Source organism: Gobio gobio (assembly GCF_949357685.1).
Source record: "Gobio gobio genome assembly, chromosome: 14".
Lineage (NCBI taxonomy): Eukaryota > Metazoa > Chordata > Actinopteri > Cypriniformes > Gobionidae > Gobio > Gobio gobio.
In genome coordinates, this window is record NC_137107.1 from 51,790,463 (window position 1) to 51,813,914 (window position 23,452).

At 40.7% G+C, this 23,452-nt stretch overlaps 1 protein-coding gene across 4 annotated transcripts; it reads right to left on the reverse strand.

Annotated features, from left to right (window-relative positions):
• Window positions 1–927: 927 nt before the first annotated feature.
• On the reverse strand, window positions 928–22,597 carry LOC307137925 (uncharacterized protein). Of its 4 annotated transcripts, XR_013817973.1 has the most exons (4): window positions 22,472–22,597; window positions 17,933–17,981; window positions 4,973–5,239; window positions 1,985–4,488 (listed from the first exon to the last, which is right to left on the reverse strand). XR_013817973.1 is itself a non-coding variant. In XM_079835949.1 (2 exons), exons 1-2 carry the CDS (start codon window positions 5,055–5,057, stop codon window positions 3,209–3,211), a joined length of 1,365 nt encoding a protein of 454 aa, XP_079692075.1. In that variant the 5' UTR covers window positions 5,058–5,164; the 3' UTR covers window positions 2,001–3,208. The 4 variants fall into 4 exon arrangements, 2 of the variants coding, with proteins under 2 accessions (XP_079692075.1, XP_079692076.1); XR_013817972.1 differs by lacking the exon at window positions 17,933–17,981 and having other exon boundaries at window positions 928–4,488; XM_079835949.1 differs by lacking the exons at window positions 17,933–17,981; window positions 22,472–22,597 and having other exon boundaries at window positions 2,001–4,488; window positions 4,973–5,164.
• Between the last annotated feature and the right edge of the window lie 855 nt (window positions 22,598–23,452).

Below are 23,452 nucleotides of genomic sequence, written 5' to 3' on the forward strand. Positions count from 1 at the left end.
TACTAGAGCCAGGTATTTGTAACCCATTCAAATGTACTCTTATCTGCTGCAATAATGGTTCTATGGCTAAAGAATAAAGCATTCCTGACAATGCACATCCTTGCCGTACACCTCTACCAACTTTGAAAGGAGTGCATAAGCCACCGTTCACTTTCAGCAAACTCTCAACATCAGTATACAGCATCTTAATCATATCCACAAACTCTTGGCAGAAACCAAAAGCTGTTAAAGTTTTCCAGAGGTACTTATGTTCAACCCTATCAAATGCCTTCTCTTGATCCAGAGAAAGCAAAACACAATCTAAATTAAACAACTTGGAGACCTCTAGAATATCCCGCACTAAGGAAATATTATCGAAAATTGACCTCCCAGGTATGCAATAGCTCTGGTCCGGATGAATAACTTGCTCCATTACTTCTGCCATTCTATTTGCCAAAGTTTTTGAGAGCAGTTTGTAATCTGTACAAAGCAGCGACACAGGGCGCCAGTTCTTAATATCCGTTAGATCTCCTTTTTTTGGGAGGAGTGTAAGAACTGCTCGACGGCAGCTCAACGGCAGCCGCCCTCCAGCCAAGCTTTCGTTGAGCACCGCGAGCAAATCCTCCCCCAATACTGTCCAGAAAGACTTATAAAAGTCAACTGGGAGACCATCGATGCCGGGAACCTTCCCGGATTCCATGCCCTGAAGGGCCTTGTACAACTCTTCTAGGCTCATGGCCTTACTGAGTTCCGTGTTGGCATCCTCAGACACCTGTGCCAAGCTTTCAAAAAAGACATTGTCAATGTCAGGCTCTGCAACACATTCACAGCTGTACAGCTTTTCATAAAAACAAACTGCTCTCTTTCTAATATCAATGGGGTCAGATAACAACATACCAGATTCAGAGCGCAGTGCATGAATTAATCTTTTCTGTCCGTTCTTTTTTTCTAAATTAAAGAAAAATTTAGTTGGAGCATCCATTTGGTCAATATTCTGGAAACGGGACCGAACCAGCGCTCCTTGCACCTTAACCTCTAAAAGATCGCCAAGTTGAGTTTTTTTCATTAAAAGAGTTTCCAAAACATTATTCCCCCCAGTTGAATCCGACAATTCTTGAAGTTTAACTATTGACGTCTCCAAGTTTTTCATTGATTTTGATAACTGTACAGTAATATTTCGAGTATGCTGTTGACAAAACTGTTTTATTTGCACTTTACCAAAATCCCACCACTGCTTCAATGACTGGAAAGAACTCTTTGTGGCTCTAAAAGATTCCCAAAAATATTTAAAATTTTCCTTAAAATGTTTATCATTTAACAGTGAATTGTTAAAATGCCAATAAGCACTATTTGGTCTTGTAAAGTTCAAAATAAAAGAACAACACACCATACTATGGTCAGAAAAACTAACTGGAACAATAAAACATTTGCTAAAAATACCACATTGATGTTTAAAACCGTAAAATCTATCCAACCTCGCTAAAGAAAAAACATTTCCACGGGTATGAGCCCAAGTGTATTGTCTTAGACTACCATTAACATGTCTCCATATGTCACACAGTTCATGTGTTTTGATGACTTGAATAAGCTTCTTACGGGATGGCTCATGGGGCTCTATGTGATTTCTATCAATATTTTGTTCTGTACAATTAAAATCACCACCCAGAAACAAAAACTCTTCACTATTACAATTTTGCAGGGTTGAATTGAGGGTATTTAAAAACAACATTCTTTCAACTCCTGAGGTAGGGACATAAACACAAATAAAAACAAAAACATGGTTTTCAAATAAAGCTCGAACTTTTAAAAGTCTGCCCTTTATAATCTCTTCAACATCATAAGAAACCGGTTTAAAGTTTTTAGAAAATAAAATGGCGACTCCTCCACTGACAGCAGTGTTATGACTTAAAATAGAGATGCCATCCCATTCCCTTTCCCAATCTGCAGCGTTCTTTACATCACTGTGAGTTTCTTGAAGAAAAATAATATCTAGTTTTTTCTCTTTAGACATTTCATATAATGTTACTCTTTTTTTTACATCTCTGGCTCCATTTATATTCACTGAAGCAGCACTAACTTCACCCATAATGAATAAAAAACAAAACAGTAAAAACAAACCACTGATTATCATTAAATTAGCTTTTTTCACCACCATCATTACTAATTTCAGTATTGAGTTTTCCCACAATTTTTTTTAACCTGTAAATTTCCTTATTAGTAAAAAACCCTTCAGCCATCAGACACCTTGTCCTTTCAATGAATTGCTTAAGGTCAGGAAAATATTCATTCACTCGTACTCCTCTTCTATTTTTGGTTGCTTTAAGAAAGAGTTTAATATCTTCCACTTCATAGTTTCGACTCACGCATTCACTCTGAGAAAAAGAGAGGCTAGAATCTCTCAGTGTGGCGAAGGCCAGGGTGGTCTTCCTCTCAATGGCGAAATGCCAAGGGGTCCTTCTCTCAGTGGCAAAAATGCAAAGAGTTAATGGTCAGTTCTCGTTCTTATAGATGAGATTGGAGGGAGGGATCCAATCACGTCCGGGAGACAGAAGGCGCGATTTTTCCTTCGTTTTTGAACGCCCCTCCTCTTGGCTAATCAAACGGGGTGCTCATTTTAAGCCTCTATTCTTAGAAAGCTGGTACTTTTGTAATAATGCATCTTGTTGTAATTTGTGAAGGAGATTCGGTACAGTCGAGTTTCTGTGATTGAGAAGATACCACACACCGTCATTCTGCGATTTGAGAGTGCAGTATTACAGTATTTCCACAGTTACTGGCGTACAAAGTTTGATTTACATACAGTAAACATCTTCGCTCTTTAAATAGATCGTATAAAGACATTAAATCAACGAAATATATATATTTAAACGTTATTGAGGCAGTTTTGGTCCAGATGGTTCATATAAGGCGAATGTGTGTGAGTCACACAAACAGTCCTGTGTCTTGTCTAAGTATGTGCGCCCATTCGCACAAAGGGTGTGTGTGTGAGGGTGTAAAGGCACGTGAATGCCTTGGGGCTATAATATTCAACGCTCCAATCTCTTGCGGAGACACGGTGGCGCCTGGATCTAATTAGTGTAGAGTCACATCAACACAAAGGCCCTTTGTCTATGTATGATCTGATTAGAAAAGTCATGAGAGGCTGTGAGGAGTTCCATCCGGCCAGATGTCTAGAGCTATAATGCATTATTGTTACAGTTGACTAGATGTAGTAAAGCTCTTCCCACAGTCACAGCACATGATCTCTCACTCCATCATGTGTTTTCTGGTGCCGTTTAAAACAGCTCAGCCATTTAAAACTCTTTCCACAGAGAGAACACACATGAGGCTTCTCATCTGAATGAACTATCAGGTGTTGTTTTAGATTTGATGATGAAATAAAATCTTTCCCACACTGATCACAGCTGAATGTTTTTTTCCCAGAGTGACGGAGCAGATGATCACTGAGACCTGATGCTCGAGAAAAACTCTTTCCACACTGAGTGCATGTATACGGCTTCTCTCCAGTGTGAATTATTTGGTGCCCTTTCAGAAGATAAGTTGTAGTAAAACTCTTTCCACAGAGAGAACACACATGAGGCTTCTCATCTGAATGAACTGTCAGGTGTTGTTTTAGATTTGATGAGAAAATAAATCCTTTACCACACTGATCACAGCTGAATGATTTTTTCCCAGAGTGATGGAGCAGATGATTCCTGAGACTTGATGCTTGGGAAAAACTCTTTCCACACTGAGTGCATGTATACGGCTTCTCTCCAGTGTGAATTCTTTGGTGCCGTTTCAGAAGTTTAGTTGTAGTAAAGCTCTTCCCACAGAGAGAACACACATGATCTCTCACTCCATCATGTGTTTTCTGGTGCAGTTTAAACTTGTACAGTCGTGAAAAACTCTTTCCACAGAGAGAACACACATGAGGCTTCTCACCTGAATGAACTATCAGGTGTTGTTTTAATTTTGATGATGAAATAAAATCCTTACCACAAAGATCACAGTTAAATGGCTTCTCTCCAGTATGAAGTCGCTCATGTGTTTTCAGGTGTCCAGAATGAGTGAAACTCTTGTCACAATATGAGCACTTGAAAGGTTTCTCTCCAGTGTGAATTCTTTGGTGCCGTTTCAGCTGACTAGTTGTAGTAAAACTCTTCCCACAGTCACAACACACATGATCTCTCACTTCATCATGTGTTTTCTGGTGCAGTTTAAAACAGCTCAGTCGTGAAAAACTCTTTCCACAGAGAGAACACACATGAGGCTTCTCACCTGAATGAACTATCAGGTGTTTTTTTAGATGTGATGATGAAATAAATCCTTTGCCACAATGATCACACTTGAATGGTTTTTCTCCAGAGTGAATGCGCAGATGTCTACTGAGACCTGATGCTCGAGAAAAACTCTTTCCACACTGAGAGCAGGTGTGCAGCTTTTTGGCTTTTGTTTCATGAGTTTTGAAGTCACAGAGTTTCTTAATGTCATTTAGTTTGTGTTGCTGCTCCTTCTCTTCCATCTGGTCTAAAATAAACATACAAAGTAGTCAGACTCAGTTCAATGAGGTTAAATGTGAAAATTAAAAACACTGAGCAGAAAACAAGACACAGTCTGTGTGAGTATAAAGTATCGGTAACACAATAAGGTTTCATTAGTTAACATGAACTAATAATGAACTGCACTTCTACAGCATTTATTAATCTTAGTTCATGTTAATTTCAACATTTACAAAAGTTGTATTTGTTAACATTTGTTAAGTAACATGAACCAACAATGAACAGCTGGATTTTTATTAATTAACATTAACAAAGATTAATAAATATTGTAACAAATGTATTGTTGATTGTTAGTTAATACATTAACTAATGTTAACAAATGAGAACTTATTGTAAAGTGTTAAAGTAAGATCATTTAGATGCATTTCTCTATCATTTATCATCCATATACTGCTTATTATTTCACAGCTACTAAAGCAGTCAATAATGAAGAATCAAGAATGGACACCAACCTATTTGTTCCTCAGTCTCTTCATGTTTTATTCTGGATGGTTCTGGATAACTCATGTCTTCAATCTCCTCTTTAATAAACTCCATCTTTAACAGTCACACAGATTTCAGCTGCTACACCTGGAGTTTGTCCTTCTCTTGTAGGATGATGGGAATATTCCCAGTATTTATTGGTGAATTGTTGTGGGAGGGGCTTCAGTGGTGGGAGGGGCTTCACTGCAGGTGTGAACTGTGATCACTGTGAGATACTGACGCCCACAGGACCAGATCTGGAAAAATCAAAGACAAGTTACTGAATTTATACTGAATTACCAGAGTTGACCAGACCTGGCTAAAAAAAATATTTTGTAATTTTTTTTTTCTGAAGAAAAACAAGCATATATATAAAAATTGAAGGCCAAAGTATTAAATGTCATGGATGTATATTTACTGAGTAATCCACAATTCTTTAGAGGGGGGACAATATGACAATTTTCACCTGAGATTCGGAGCAATATGGGGGTAAATGAGACAAATGAGGGTAAAAACGGCTTTAAAAAAGATGGCAGCTTTATTTTACTTTTAAACAGAGATTGGTAGGACTATTCGTAAATTCTGTCGACTTTAGCGATCTTTGTTCACAATTGTTCACATTTTCAGTGGTCAAAAACCAAACGTGGGTCACTTTGCACACAGCTGATACTTTTGTCTTTTACAGAGGAATATCTGAACAACAAATAATGTTGAAACTAGAAATGGATCTCGTTTTTTCTATCAACACAATTGCATAGAATATACCTGAGTGCCATAAATATTATTTTTCCAAAGTTTATGTGCCTGTCACTCTAAAAATATTAAAGATATCTTGATATCCTTCTATTCTTAATTTTTTTCAATGGGTAAAATTGTTGATTTGACATTGAATGACCCATTAATTACATTTAAATGAAGTGAACACGTTTTCTGTCAGGAATATGGAGTATTTTGATACAATATCTGATACGAATCATGATTCGGATCGCGTGTCAAACCGCCAAACTGCTGACTTTGGCGATCCAAACTGCTGATTCGACTCGCTGATTCATAATGCTTCGAAGCTTCATGAGGCCGTGTTTTGAAATCGTCATCACTATACAAGTCGTTATTTAGGGTTTTTTTGCGCACAAAAACTATTCTCGCCGATTCATAAAGTTATTTTAGAACCACTGTAGTGAGATGGACTTTGTAACGACGTCTTTAGTACCTTTTAAGGGTCTTGAGAGTGAACCGTGCCATTGAGCCAATGGAGGCCTTTCAGAGCCATCAGATTTCAACTAAAATATCTTCATTTGTGTCTAAAGATGAACGGAGGTCTGACGGGTGTCCAACCACATGAGGGTAAGTAATTAATGACAGAATTTTCATTTTTGGGTGAACTAACCCTTTAAGAGGCGCATAGATTTAAGTTGTTTCAGTTCTACACAGGCAAAAAAGACAAAAAAAAATGTTTTACTTAACCTGTTGTCTTAATGAGAAAGAATGGAAGTAGCCAAAAATGAAATTCAGCACCGCACCGTTTTTCCCTTATAGGAGCCAATGGCTCCTTAATTGATATTTTTGTCTGGAGCCCTGAAATTTACACAGCAAGAAGAAAAGAGCTGTCTATAAAAGAGTACAACTTATAGAAAATATTCACTTCGTCAATGCAAGTAAAAGTTATGAAGTTAGTTTAGTTGATATATAGAGAATTGAGTAATGTAGTAATTTGTATAGCTTTATTTATTGATTTTAAAGCTTATTTGTATGACCTTTGTATAGGCTATTTATATTAGTTTCAACTAAGTGCCTATTAATGATTGATTAACTAAAATGATACATGTGTAATTCCTTAAGGGTATGATAATTACATAAATTTTATCGTAAGTCATTCAAAATTATTATTATTATATTAAATAAGCATTGTTAAAAGCCAGACGCTTTAGTCTTTAAAAAAACATTTGCTATGTAGTGACCTTTATTTTGGAGTAGAAACAGGGACTTTATTGCAACAGAGGTGTGTCACTTTGCTCACAGCTGATTGGTCCAATTTCAGTTTGAGCTTTTATCCAGAACATAACCTCCCATGGAGCATTAGCGTTACTGGAAATGAACACTGCTAAAAGCCAAATCACTTTAATGGTACCTAAAACCCAGGATTAGCACAAACTACGCTTAAACATAACTGGCTAGCCAGCTAAACCGGCTTCATGGTATAGGCCCCTGGAGACAAACGACCAACGATCTGACACAAGACTGCAAACACAAGAGCTGTGTCCCAAAGTGAAGGGCGCGCACTTCAAAGGCCGCATTTGAAGTGCGATTGCGTCATTGCGGCACTACGAAGTGTGTCCCAATGTGAAGGCTGCACCCTCTGAAGGCCACATTTGAAGTGCGATTGCGTCACAGCAGCGCGACGAAGGCTGCCGCAAGTCTAAGCGACTTCAAAATGCGCCCTCCGTTTCTCAGGCAAAGAAAGGGTACAGCAGATGGAAGCTTACCACAACTTCGCAGCCTACCCTATCCCAGAATTCATAGCACACTGGTGACTTCAGGATTTGACTGGTCCGCATTCCCGCGGCACTCGATCATATTTCTTGCGGCGCGGGATTAAATTTCCTAGTGAAAGACGGTAGCGGTCGGCACGTCTAGCCTGGATACTATTGAACACAACAGCGCAACCGCTTGAACTTGAAGTAAACAAAACGTTTAGTGCATTCGCACAGTCCCCAGTTCCCTGCTCTGAGCAACCTGGCAAAACTTTAATTTCCCAATTTTAACTTGCTTAAATGTTATTTATTTCTCAACCATTCTCTCAAGAAGAGGAATCAGTCCATTTTCTCCCTTTTCGCTCTCTTTATTTTTTCTTTTATCTTTCTTTTTTCTTTACAAATTAGATCTGCGCGGGGCTGTTTTTTCGTCCACTCCCGCAATAGGATGTATTCCGCACCGCACCCTCCCGCTCGCGCTTCAAATTCACTCGATCTGCGCTCACGCGCTATAAATAATTTTATTCCCGACCCGACCGATCCAGCTAAATTTAGATTTCGTTTCCAGGATCGCTCTTTTAAATTTCCCCTACAGAAAGAGAGAGATTGGGGATAACAAAAGTAATAGGCTATGTTGGCCAAGCAATCATTTCTTTATTTTTCTTATCATACTGTCAACACCGTATAAAATATCACAGACAAAAATAGGCTAAATCAAATGCGACGTCACTCAAAACTATAAGTCAAAATGCAAATAAACGAAAACTGCTAAGTCTCCTCCAAAAGGCTTAATGTAAAGTCGTGGCCGGGATGCACCGAACAATTTCTCCATATTATTATTATTATTTTTTTATGCAAGTTATTTGTAAATGAAACAAAGTAATTGCTGTCTATTGTTCATTTTCGTTAACTTGAAATGTGTATAGGCTAAATAAAAGAGAAGTGGTTGTTCTTTACATTGTTTATTTTTGTAATGCAAGTTATATGAATTTGTTTAATGTACAAATTATATGTTCATACATATATTTTCTTGTCATGTAAATTAAAATGTGTAAATGAAAATAAATTGGTCTATACATTACTTAAAGAAGGCTACTTTTTACAACTATTCATACATTATATCTTAAGTTTAACATCAGAAACAACAGAAGTTTAAATTAATAGCTAAAACAGAAGAAAACATTTGTAGGCCTATGTACATTTTAATTGAGCTGAGCGGGAGACGTTGGTGGAGCTGGACCGGGATGGGGAATAATGCACAATAGAGACCAGGCCTGTGCCAGCGGGACATCATCTTCATCTGGGATGAGTGCATATTTCCACTGTCCGCAGGTTTGCGGGCCTGAATCGGTCGACGGCTGGCATGGCATGTCATAAAAATTACAATGCATCTGAGATGATGTGAGTTGAATAAAAATAAGTAGCCTACTTAAATAAAGCCTTGGACATAAATGTATAAATGTTTAAATTATATTGTAACAGTTACATTAAACATAATAAACAATAGTTGCAATTTAACGATTAAACATTTAACCATAGGCTACCGATGTATGTGCTTATAGTCCGGTCTTCCATCGTCGCAGGCTTTGAAGCATGTCCAAATTCAATAAAACTTATAAAAAAAAATTTTTTTTTAAAAACTTTTCTGCTCCATTTCTCTTTTTAAAATCTCCTCGTGAACATCCGCTGTCAGTTGTCACACACCTGCTAGCCCATTCAACAACGCTCGGTTCAGTGTTGCCAAGTCTGGAATTGGGCTGCATTTACTGTTGATGTGGGTTGTTTGTAGCCTATAGCCTAAGCCTAGTCCACAGGTTTAAGTTGTCTTTACTTTAACAATATTTCTACCGGGCCCCCGCCGCATTTTGCCACATTTTGGCCGTGATTCCGCTACTTCCATCCATCCATCCATCCATCCATCTTCTTCCGCTTTATCCAGGGCCGGGTCGCGGGGGCAGCAGTCTAAGCAGAGATGCCCAGACTTCCCTCTCCCTAGACACTTCCTCCAGCTCTTCCGGGGGGACACCGAGGCGTTCCCAGGCAAGCCGGAAGACATAGTCCCTCCAGCGTGTCCTAGGTCTTCCCCGGGGCCTCCTCCCGGTTGGACATGCCTGAAACACCTTCCCGGGAAGGCGCTCAGGAGGCATCCGGAACAGATGCCCGAGCCACCTCAGCTGACCCCTCTCGATGTGGAGGAGCAGCGGCTCTACTCAGAGTTCCTCCCGAGTGACTGAGCTCCTCACCCTATCTCTAAGGGAGCGCCCAGCCACCCTGCGGAGAAAACTCATTTCGGCCGCCTGTATCCGGGATCTTGTCCTTTCGGTCATGACCCAAAGCTCATGACCATAGGTGAGAGTAGGAACGTAGATTGACCGGTAAATCGAGAGCTTCGCCTTACGGCTTAGCTCTTTCTTCACCACAACAGACCGGTACATCGACCACATTACTGCAGAAGCTGCACCGATCCGTCTGTCAATCTCCCGTTCCATCCTCCCCTCACTCATGAACAAGACCCCTAGATACTTGAACTCCTCCACTTGAGGCAGGAACTCTCCACCAACCTGAAGAGGGCAAACCACCCTATTCCGACTGAGGACCATGGCCTCGGATTTGGAGGTGCTGATCCTCATCCCAGCCGCTTCACACTCGGCTGCAAACAGTCCCAGTGCATGCTGAAGGTCCTGGTTAGAAGGGGCCAACACGACAACGTCATCCGCAAAGAGCAGAGACGAAACCGCGTGGTCCCCAAACCTGACACCCTCCGGCCCCTGGCTGCGCCTAGAAATTCTGTCCATAAAAATTATGAACAGAACCGGCGACAAAGGGCAGCCCTGCTGGAGTCCAACATGCACCGGGAACAAGTCTGACTTACTGCCGGCAATGCGGACCAAACTCCTGCTCTGGTCGTACAGGGACCGGACAGCCCTTAGCAAAGGACCCCGGACCCCATACTCCCCGAGCACCCTCCACAGGATGCCGCGAGGGACACAGTCGAATGCCTTCTCCAAATCCAAAAAACACATGTGGACTGGTTGGGCAAACTCCCATGAACCCTCCAGCACCCTGTAGAGGGTATAGAGCTGGTCCAGTGTACCACGGCCCGGACGAAAACCAGACTGTTCCTCTTGAATCCGAGGTTCTACTATCGGCCGTATTCTCCTCTCCAGTACCCTGGCATAGACTTTCCCGGGGATGCTGAGAAGTGTGATCCCCCTGTAGTTGGAACACACCCTCCGGTCCCCCTTCTTTAAAAGAGGTACCACCACCCCGGTCTGCCATCCCAGAGGCACTGTCCCCGACCGCCACGCGATGCTGCAGAGGCGTGTCAGCCAAGACAGCCCCACAACATCCAGAGACTTGAGGTACTCAGGGCGGATCTCATCCACCCCCGGTGCCTTGCCACCGAGGAGTTTCTTGACCACGAGTGATGGACGAGTCCTCCTCTGAGCCCCCAGCCTCTGCTTCCTCAATGGAAGGCATGATGGCGGGATTGAGGAGATCCTCAAAGTATTCCTTCCACCGTCCGACGATATCCCCAGTTGAGGTCAACAGCCGCCCATCGCCACTGTAAACAGCGTTGGTAGGGCACTGCTTCCCCCTCCTGAGGCGCCGGACGGTTTGCCAGAATCTCTTCGAGGCCAGCCGATAGTCATTTTCCATGGCCTCACCGAACTCCTCCCAGGCCCGAGTTTTTGCCTCCACAACCATCCGGGCTGCAGTCCGCTTGCACTGCCGGTACATGTCAGCTGCCTCAGGAGTCCCACAAGCCAACCAGGCCCGATAGGACTCCTTCTTCAGCTTGACGGCATCCCTTACTTCCGGTGTCCACCACCGGGTTCGGGGATTGCCGCCTCGACATGCACCGGAGACCTTACGGCCACAGCTCCGAGCGGCCGCTTTGACAATGGAGGTGGAGAACATGGTCCATTCGGACTCAATATCTCCAGCCTCCCTCGGGATCCGGTCGAAGTTCTGCCGGAGGTGGGAGTTGAAGATCTCTCTGACAGGGGGCTCGGCCAAACGTTCCCAGCAGACCCTTACAGTACGCTTGGGTCTGCCGGGTCTGTCCAGCTTCCTCCCCCGCCATCGGATCCAACTCACCACCAGGTGGTGATCAGTTGACAGCTCCGCCCCTCTCTTCACCCGAGTGTCCAAGACATACGGCCGCAGGTCAGATGAAACGACCACAAAGTCGATCATTGACCTACGACCTAGAGTGTCCTGGTGCCATGTGCACTGATGGACACTCTTATGCCTGAACATGGTGTTCGTTATGGACAAACCATGACTAGCACAGAAGTCCAATAACTGAACACCACTCGGGTTCAGATCAGGGGGGCCGTTCCTCCCAATCATGCCCCTCCAGGTGTCACTGTCATTGCCCACGTGGGCGTTGAAGTCCCCCAGTAGAACGACGGAGTCCCCAGTCGGAGCACTTTCCAGCACCCCTCCCAGGGACACCAAAAAGGCCGGATACTCTGCACTGCCGTTCGGCCCGTAGGCAAAAACAACAGTGAGAGACAACCCATCTATGAGCCGAAGCCGCAGGGAAACGACCCTTTCGTTCACCGGGGTAAACTCCAACACATGGCGGCAGAGCTGGGGGGCTATAAGCAAACCCACACCAGCCCGCCGCCTCTCACCATGGGCAACTCGAGTGTGGTTCCAGAGCCCAAGCCGTGCGTAGAGGTGATTCCGACTATCTCTAGTCGGAACCTCTCAACCTCACGCACAATCTCAGGCTCCTTCCCCGCCAGTGAGGTGACATTCCATGTCCCAAGAGCCAGTTTCCGTGTCCAGGGATCGGGTTGTCTAGGCTCCTGCCTTCGACTGCCGCCCGATCTTCTCCGCACCGGCCCCTTACGGTCCCTCCTGTTAGTGGTGGGCCCACGGGAAGGTGTCCCCACGTCGCTCCTTCGGGCTGAGCCCGGCCGGACCCCGTGGGGGAAGGCCCGGCCACCAGGCGCTCGCATACGAGCCCCAACCCCAGGCCTGGCTCCAGGGTGGGGCCCCGGCTGCGCCGTACCGGGCGACGTCACGGTCCTCCTTTTTTTTGTCATCATAAGGGGTTTTTGAACTGCTCTTAGTCTGACCCGTCCCCTAGGACCTGTTTGCCTTGGGAGACCCAACCAGGGGCATATAGCCCCGGACAACATAGCTCCTAGGTTCATTCGGGTACTCAAACCCCTCCACCACGTTAAGGTGGCAGTTCAAGGAGGATTCCGCTACTTTTGATTCGCAATTGGAGGGGTTTTGTTGTGCAGACCTGGCAACCCTGTCCCTCGGTTCGCCCTTCGTGCACTTCGAAGGCGTGGCCTGGCCTGGCCTGGCCTTCGAAGTGCGCACCCTTCACTTTGGGACACAGCTAACGAGACTATAAAGGGCACAAATCAGGAGGGAAGCAGGTGGGGCCAATTAAACAATAATCAGTTAATAAGAAGGGTGGGGTCCAGACGGAAGACAAGGACACATGGCAAACATGAGGGCTTAAATACACATGGACTAATGACAAGACATGGGACACTAGGGCTGGGCGATATGGCCAAAATTTCATATCCCGATATAGCTCATTTGATATCCCGATAACGATATAGCAATTTTTCTGTTAATTCAGTTTATGAATAGTCTATACAAAATTGCAATGTGGAAATGCAGTTTGAAATGATATACAAAACAAATAAAGGTAGTATGGACTAAATTTTTATTTTATTTAGAACCTTTTTTTCCAAGCAAGACTGTTGGTAAAGTTAACACCTGCCACTAAAATATTTCAACATATAGCAGCAGCCAACTTTTAACAGTAACACCACCCAGACTTCTCTTGCAGCATCATGTAGGTGTAAAGATGTTTCCAAGTAGTATTCTTATAGAGCATAAAAGCCTGTTGCAGCGTTTGTGTCTGGAGTTTGTTTTGAGCACTTATGCCACCACTCGACGCTGCTTTTGCTCATTGACTCTCTCTGTATTCTTTTTCGTGGTTCTTGCGCAGGTGATAAAATAAATTAGTAGTGTTCAGTGTTTCCCACAGATTAGAAACCAATTTGTGCTGGTGGGCGAGGAATTTGGAGTTGGTGATTGGCACAAATATCGATTTATTTCGATCTTGATTCAGTATCAATTCATATGTATATAGCCTACTGTACATATAAGGAAAAATAAGTTTGCCTTTTTAGCACTATTTCAAACTATTTTAAATGATTTTTGCTCACATTCATTAATATTCGCTTGTGTGTGCTTGTATAAGTATCATTAAAAATATTAGGATGCAAGTTATTAATGTTTTAAAATTTCACATTTAAAGAAATCTAGTGTTTGATCATGTCTAAATGTATTCAAATGCAAAACCTAAAAATAAGTAAGCAGTTATGATCTGCAATACTTTTTTTGAGCAACTCATCAAAAATCATTGTTTGATTTGCTGGCTGGTCGCTCCCGCTTCACAGCAAGTGGCTCGCGCTAACGGCAAATCTCCTTCACTGTTCGCATTTTGATTTCAGCAAATCAGTCTGGCCGGATTTAAACAGTGCGAGTCCAACATTCTTGCAATCGTAATGCTATGGACTACTATGGCCTACATTAAACCTTTAAATAAAAGGGTTATTTAGCTGTTTACACTGCCATATAACCTACAGTAAAAGAGCCTCACAGCGACAGGAAATAGAAAAATTAAAAATGAATACAAAAAACCTGCCTACCCAACCAGAACATGTGAGCGAAGTGGAGCTCCACTCATGAATCGCTCACCGGTAAAACCATGTGGGCTCCGACATTACATTTCTCTGTATTGTAGCCTACTATATTTGTTGTAGCCATCAAACACATATTTCGTTTCATATGTTTAAATATTATAATGTAATTTTTTTTTATTTAATTTACGTTGATTAAGAAAAGTGAACAGGACAAAGATGCGCAATATGTCAGAATATGTCATGGGGGTTAGAAATAATTTTGACTGCTTCATTAAGTTTTGTTGTGTTGAAAGCCTTTCTTTAAAGTGAATTTCGTTTTATATAAATTGTATCTTATATTTTAATCAATGTTTTATCAACCAATTACCTGGATTTAATAAATAATAAGCAAATATAGCAGACAATGACATGGAGGCGCCAGGGCAGCGTGAACAATGGCTAAACTAGAAAAAACACTTTAGTTGGGGCGGCCCTACTTATTTCAGATGGGCCTATATTCTGGGTTGAGTGCGCGGCGCTCATGAACAGAAACTCGTTAGAAAGGCGCTCTCCACTCCTCTCCTGCCTATTACCGCTCTACTATTCTATATACGCAGTACGCACACACCACAACGGTCACAGTATGACCTTGTGTATGTTTTAACAACATAATTCAACATATAATACTTTTTATTGGCCACTTAAAGTGTTTATTACAAATAATAAAAATTAAGAAATGTAAATGAACAAAAATTTGAATTGCATTTGCAATCCTGTGACACTAGGGGGTTCTTTGGCTTACTGTCTACTGATGAGGGGCTCGATGAAGCAGTTTCAACTCGAGCTCTGAAATACCCCCATAGTGACTAAATGATTATGTAGGGCAAGGTACCTCAGATAAAGGTGGAGTTTGGGGAGGAGGTGGGATGCTGGAACATCGGAGACTGAGCAGCTGTTTATATACTCTGGCTGTTGGCTGTTGATTGGAAGATTAGATGGGCTCGCTCCTCCCTAAATTACGTTTGGAACTTCACTAATACTGCACTCACTGCAAACTGTGCTGAAGATATATGTCAAAGTCAGGCAACACAGACATGTTTCATGACTAGAAACAATATCACCTATTAGAACATGCAGAAACTAGTAATTCTCTATGCAGGAAAAACCCTGTACGGGGAGCTGTTGGAAGTCATGGAGCTGCCTTGGCAGAGAGGCCGTGCGTCCAAATCATTTGTTTGAAAAGAAAAGTTTATTAAGAATAAGATATTGAGATATATTTAATACTTTTAGAGTTACAGCCACATAATGGGAAAAAATATTGATGGCACTCAGACAGGAATGTTCAGTTGTGTTGATAGAAAAAGAGATACATTTCAGTTTCAACATTATCTGTTGTTCAGAAAATGTCCGACCATTGAAAATGTGTACCAATGTCCTCATGGAGCCACACTGAGATCCTGTCGCTCTGGAAATGTTTGGGCCTTAGAAATAGAAAAGTTTTTTAAGAATTTGAATCTAAAAGGATATTATTTAAGGTATCTTCAAAATGAGTTACAGGCATGTAAACTTTGATTAAAAAAAAAAACACACAAGTGCTTTTTCCCATTTTTGAACTGTCACCTTTGGCATATAATGCAACAAAGATTGCTGAAGTCAACAGATTTACCCAACAGACCTGCCAATCTCTGTAAAAATACAATGATGCTGCCATCTTTCTAAAGCCACTTTTACACCCCTGTGAAAATTATCATTCTGACCCACACTACAAAATATCGAATTACTCAGTAAATATACATCCATCAAAATATTTTGTCTTTTTTAGTCATCTATGTTTGCCTTTCTTCGGAAACAAAATTAACAAAATAAAAAATTTGAGCCAGGAAAGTTTCTGAAATGTGGTTGATTTTGACACAGAATGACCCAAATGTGTTTGTCTGAGAACATTTTAAACACACACTTAACTGCAGATACTGAAATGACATGCACTGTGTGGTACAGTACAAATATTTTGAGTGTCCCTTATTCTGTCCCTTATTTTCCTAAAGAACCACGATTGTCCCTTATTTTCTTTTCCAGAAGTTGGCAACCCTAGTTTTCTGCATCGAGGAAATTACTCTTATGAAAGTTATTTAGTCAAGAGTAGTGAGCGATTTTTTTTGTTGGTCTTTTGTTGTTTGATTAACATTAAAACGCAGACAGCAGCGCAGCAGGAATATTACATTATGATCTTGGATTATGCAGCAGACATTTATCGATCAAAAATCATACAACGGTGCATCTCTAAATCTTACTTATTGTTAATTTCAACATTTACAAAAGTTGTATTTGTTAACATTTGTTACAAGTAACGTGAACCAACAATGAACAGCTGGATTTATATTAACTAACATTAACAAAGATTGATAAATATTGTAAAAATGTATTGTTGATTGTTAGTTAATACATTAACTAATGTTAACAAATGAGAACTTATTGTAAAGTGTTTAAGTATCTTTAATGTGCAAATGTCAGTTCTGTCATTCACTACGATTAAAACTGATTGAATATGATCATTTAGATGCATTTTTCTATCATTTATCATCCATATACTGGTTATTATTTCACAGCTACTAAAGCAGTCAATAATGAAGAATCAAGATACTGACGCCCACAGGACCAGATCTGGAAAAATCAAAGACAAATTACTGAATTTATTCTGAGTTGACCAGACCTGGCTTAATTTTTATTTTGTTAATATTTTTTATGAAGAAAGAAAAACATAAATATTAATGAAAGCCAAAATATTAAATGTCATGGATGTTTCGGAGATTCGGAGCCAAATTACAGGAGGTTAAAAACGACTTAAAAAAAGATGGCAGCTTTATTTTACTTTTAAACAGAGATTGGTAGGACTATTAGTAAAATCTGTCGACTTTAGCAATCTTTGTTGCATTATATGCCAACAGTGACTGTTCAAAAAAAGTTGTTTTTTGCCCCAAGTTTGCATGCCTGTAACTCAAGAAGTATTAATGATATGCTAAAATCCTCTTATATTCTGGTTCTTATCAAGCATTTCTTTTGGTTTCCTCATTTTAAAGGCTCCATATGGTAAAATGCAGAGATATAGAGATCTTAATGTGGTTTCATAAGTAAATTGGTCAATTGTTCACATTTTCAGTGGCCAAAAACCAAACGTGGGTCACTTTACACACAGCTGATACTTTTGTCTTTTACAGAGGAATATCTGAACAACAAATAATGTTGAAACTAGAAATGCATCTCGTTTTTTCTATAAACACAATTGCATAGAATTTACCTGAGTGCCATACAATTTGTTAAAGTTTGTGTGCCTGTTATTCTAAAATTATTAAAGATTTCTTGATATTCTATTCTATATTCTTTTCAATGGGTAAAATTGTTGATTTGACATTGAATGACCCTTACATAATTACATTAGGAATATGGAGTACTTTTGATACAAGTTAGATATTAATTGCATTTAAAACAAGGTTTGTTGAACTCCTGTCCAAAGTCTGAGAGAAACAACAGGACCATCATGTTTATCTGAGCTGCTGAAAAGCCTCTTTGCTCCTAAAGTTCCCTGTTTTCCCCTCATTCATTATGCTGATGTCTGAGATCTTCTGTAAAGTGGCACATTAAGCACATTTTATTGGTGTAATAGAGTCAGAGTCTGTGAAAAACTCTCTGCCAACATATTATTACACTCATAATAAACCAGGACACACAACGCATTTCATTACATTGGTCCTTAAACATGTAAACTCTGGAGCTGATTAATGTTAAACTCTGTAATCTGAGAAACATCTCTCACCTTATATACATGTTGGACGGTGGGTGTGTTGATCTGTGTAGGAGTAATACTGTGGGGAATAGGGGAACAGGAAAATAGACATAAGAGAGGTAACAGTCTGGTAAAACAAGGAGGAAAAAATGGAGCAAAACTAACTCTAGAGAGGGTGAAGGGAAAGGACGGACTGTGGGAGTTTGACCTCTGCCAAGTGATAGATTGTGGCAAAGATCCGATGAGATGGAGGGGTTATGACATATACGGATGTTTATGGCCATCCACCTCTGCCACACCAGTACCATGGTGCCACACATGGCATGATGTAAATTGGATGACAAAACCAGGGTATACCAAGACAGTTCTCACTAACAGCCCTTTGACCAAACCAGATCACATACATCATAGGCTGAAATTATTTCGAGGGTACCAGCGTAGTCAGTGCCGATCCTGACCTCCCTGGGGCCCTAAGCAAAATTCTGCTAAGGGGCCCTCTAACTGACCCGTGACGCCGTAAGCTATTTTGCCATTGCCACACAGTCACACCAGACACTTCAGTGATCCCAATACAATCCTCCCTCCTTTAAACAAAACAGTCGCAATACAGAATGAGGTTCAAACAAACAATATTTATTGAATAGAGTATTTCCTATAGAATATTAAGATAACAAGTGAATATTATTAAGTAAGTGAATATTAACGTAAACATAAATAAGAAGAAAATAATAAATTATAACTCTGAGCTTTGGCTTTTGGGATTAACTTAGGTTCTCTCTACAGCCTGGGCATTTTCGGCATCAGTATGGGCAACACCAGTCTATTTTATTTAATATTATTAGTATTAGCTATTATTGACTAATTATTAGTAAAAAATAATCAAGAATTCACATTGCAAATAGTAAAAAAATGTAATGCTTGATATCAAAAATGCATAAACTGTGAATGAATAAAAGCTAAAATGGCTTGCCATAGCATGTTAAAGTTTTTTTTTATTTTTGTAATACATATGGTGAAGCAATTCTTGATTTATGGTTATTATTAACTGAGGGATGTGCATCCACACATTGACCAGTATGTCCAGCTAATCAACATTTAAATTCAATATAGCCTATAAATCAAGTCAATCACTGTCAAATTATCAATACATTGCTTTCCATCTTGCATAATTAGTGCAGTGCAGTTGTATAGAGTTTTTAACTACACATTGACTGAGACTAGATAATCAGTGTCTTGTTTTAAAAGTATGTATGTATAATGTGCACTTTTGATGAGGAGTGCCATCATTCACGCCCATATATTGTACAGTCTGTCTGGTCTCCACATATATTTCTGCTTGAAAAATGTGCATTTCATTTCGTGCATATGAATGAACGCATGATAACACACGCGACGCGGTTATCTTTTCCGAGCTGCAGTAAACAAACACCGTTGCACTTTGTCGTTTATCAAAAACAAACGTAATAAATAATTGTATTGTACTCTCACTTTTGTCAGGCACAAAGTGATGCAAGAGATGCACTGCCTGCCTGTACAGCTAGGTTAGCAAGACCGAAAAAACACAACAGAAATGCACATAAATTTTACTTTGCTGACATCAAACTTAGAGAGAAGACAAGTTTACCTGATTGTTGTTCCCGCAGTTCACTTCCATGGGTTTTTTTTTTTTCCTCTTTTCATGACCAGAAGGATAGTTTCGCTTAATTTTGTCATGGATGTTGTAAACATTAATTGACGGTGACGTGACGCGCTATGACACGGGAGGAGGCGGGGCCTTGAGTAATTTGCGGGGCCCTACGCAGCTTGCGTAGTGAACGTATAGGGCTGATCGGCTCTGAGCGTAGTTGGGGAAATTGGAAAAACACGTTAAGGATCTCATTGAAACATGGAAATGATCAAAAAGAAACATACATAACTCTAGGTGTAGATGTCTCGGGAAGAGATCCCTTGGGAATGATAATGATAGAACTCCAGGAACCAGAACCCACCTCAGAACCAACAAGTAAAAACCTAACCAAAGGCCCTAGCAAAACAATTAAAAGCATTGATTATAGCAGATTAACACCATTAGATGTGCTGACCATGGAAACAGGATATTATGACAGCAATTTGTGGTTAGAATGGGTAAGTGAGGCAGCCAGAGCAGCAGGATTCGAAGGGTGTGTAGCGTGTGCAGCAGGAAGGCCTCAGTTGAACACTGAACCAGCCCCCTTGCATGCAACTGACTCGTGGGGGTATAATTGTATCTTAAATATGACAAAACAACGTTATCCCCCTAATTGTACTATCTTAAGCAATTTGTACCCCGCTGCTGCTAACAGAATATCACTGGGGGTATCCCTAATAAGAAGAGAGGGAAATTAAACTTGTTTTAATTTTTCCTCAACCACAAAGTCAAAAACATATGTAGGATCGTTTGAGACAAAGTGGTGCGAACAAATAGTTCAAAATGGACACTCAAAGATAGGGACCTGGGCTAGGGAGGGATTGTACTACGCATGTGGAGAAAAAATTGTGCTGACTAGGATTGACAAAACCATGGAAGGTCTGTGTGCTATGGTAAGGGTGGCCGCACCTTTGATAATGATAGGGAATAGACCCATTGAAGGAAACCAGACCTCGAGAAAGAAGAGGGCGATCCCCAATAGTTTTGATCTGACCAAAGATAGCCCCACATACATAGACGCGATAGGAGTTCCCAGGGGAGTACCAAATGAATATAAACTCGCAGATCAGATAAAGGCAGGTTTAGAAAACATCCCCATAGTGTCCAGCATCTTCCCCGTCACCCCCAACAAAAATGTTGACAGAATTAACTACATTCACTATAATGTGCAGAAACTAACCAACTTAACTCGTGATGCAGTCGAAGGGCTCAAAGAACAACTGGCTGCTACTTCACTGATGGCAATCCAGAACAGGTTGGCCCTGGACATGTTGCTCACCGAGAAGGGGGGTGTGTGTTCAATGTTTCGAGATACATGTTGTACAATTATCCCAAACAACACTGCACCTGATGGATCTGTGTCTAGGGCATTGGAGGGGTTAAGGGAGCTCTCTGAAGAAATGAAGGCAAGCTCAGGGACAGATAGTGTGATGACCAAATGGATGGAGGACATGTTTGGGACCTGGAAAGGTGTGATAATATCCATCTTTACGTCACTAGGTATTTTCCTGGGGATATTAGTTACCTGTGGATGTTACTGTATACCATGCATGAGAAGTCTGGTCAATCGGCTGATAGTGACCGCCATAGAGAAAAAGGGAGCCCCACCTCCATACCAAATGCCCCTGCTAGCAGCTAGGGAGGATGAGGACGAAAATATACCAGAGATGTTAGATATGGAGTGATCTCGTTGAGATCAAGAGAGGGAATTGTGGGATAATTATGTTTTATGGGACAATTATGTGTTATCTAAAAAGGTTAACTATGTTTGGTATATTACAAAATGTTTGGAATCTTTTAATATGCTTGTGTAACCACTTACAGCAGAGGCCTATGGTGACTAAAGCCAGTCACCATATGAATTAACTAGAGGCACGCTCTGATAGCGAAAGTATTTGAAACCTTGAACTGGCAGTGGGGGAGCGGCTATGCTTGGTATGTTTTTGTGTGCAGATGCCAAATAGGGGAGGTCGAGAGGAGCAAAGGCCATTGGAAGGTGTCCATCGAACCAGGAGAAAGGCGTCACCAACACAAGAATAAAAACTGCATACTTAGCCTTGTGAGACATTACGGACGGCCCGTATGTCATTATTGATATTGCTGTTCTGTAATCCTGAGCTCAGAAGCTGATCTGATTTTGCTTTATTAAACTTTCAAGTTACTTTTATACTTTTACTGAATCTCTTGCGTCTACTTATTGACAAACCAAAGAACTGGGGAGGAAACGGCGATTTCCAACAGTCACTTTACACACTGTGACACAGCTGATACTTTTGTCTTTTACAGAGGAATATCTGAACAACAAATAATGTTGAAACTAGAAATGGATCTCATTTTTTCTTTAAACACAATTGCATATAATATACCTGAGTGCCATAAATATTATTTTTCCAAAGTTTATGTGCCTGTCACTCTAAAAATATGAAAGATATCTTGATATCCTTCTATTCTTATTTTTTTTCAATGGGTAAAATTGTTGATTTGACATGGAATGACCATTTAAATGAAGTGAACACGTTTTCTGTCAGGAATATGGAGTATTTTGATACAAGTTAGATATTAATTGCATTTAAAACAAGGTTTGTTGAACTCCTGTCCAGAGTCTGAGAGAAACAACAGGACCATCATGTTTATCTGAGCTGCTGAAAAGCCTCTTTGTCTCCTAAAGCTCCCTGTTTTCCCCTCATTCATTATGCTGATATCTGAGATCTTCTGTAAAGTGGCACATTAAGCACATTTTATTGGTGTAATAGAGTCAGAGTCTGTGAAAAACTCTCTGCCAACATATTATTACACTCATAATAAACCAGGACACACAACGCATTTCATTACATTGGTCCTTAAACATGTAAACTCTGGAGCTGATTAATGTTAAACTCTGTAATCTGAGAAACATCTCTCACCTGCAGACTGGAAATATAAGGCATCCGGAGAAAATATTCCACTTTTGTCCTTCATTCACGATCGTTAACAGCGTCGCTTTCAGCTTCAACTGATCTCAGCTCGTCTCTAGCACTTCTCTCTTCTGCGCATGCTCAGCGCGTCATTTTTCTTAAAGGGGCCGCATATTCTTAAACAGGCTTAAACTGTCCTGACATTCCATCCTACCCGTCAGATTATCCTACCAGGGTTTACTGCGCATGCGCACATCAATATTGCGTCAATTTTGTCACGCTGAACAATACGCCCATCATTTTTTACTACTTGCATGAAAACTTCTTAATGTGAGGTAAGTTTTTTACTATTTATGGTAATTGTTATTATACCAAAATATATAGCAGTAATGAGAACCGTTTACGGTCACATTCATACAAAGCCAGCTAGCACCATTGATCATTTTTCATGAAAACCTTAGTCTAGATATCGGCGGGGCATATGATTTGATTGTTTTAGTGTAAAATATGAATACACACATACACACATATGAATACACACAAGCCTCAATGTCTTTGTTTTTAGATTTTCAAGAGTTGTTATATTTTCCTTTGCACATACAGTACATGTATTCAACTACTGTTTTAAGGAGCTTTTCACCAATTTACTCAGTCATTTTTTTCCTTTATTTTTTAAGCTTAACCACCGGCTTTGTGATTTGTTTTGCATCAAAAGAAGTGTGACAGCAGCTTATCATCCTCAAACTAATGGCCTGGATGAAAAGACCAATGACAACATTAAACGGTAAGTTTTATTATTGTATGTACCTAGGTCAGGAAAAGTTAAGGCACCCCCCCCCCCCCCCCCCCATGACATTTTTTGACCTATCTTCCACTTCAAGGCACCAACTAAGTTATAAATGTCTTCCGTAAAAAGATTTTCATACGCCAAGTTTATATACCTTTAAAAAAAAAACTTTCCCCCTTATGTTTCATTTTAGAGCCCTCAAG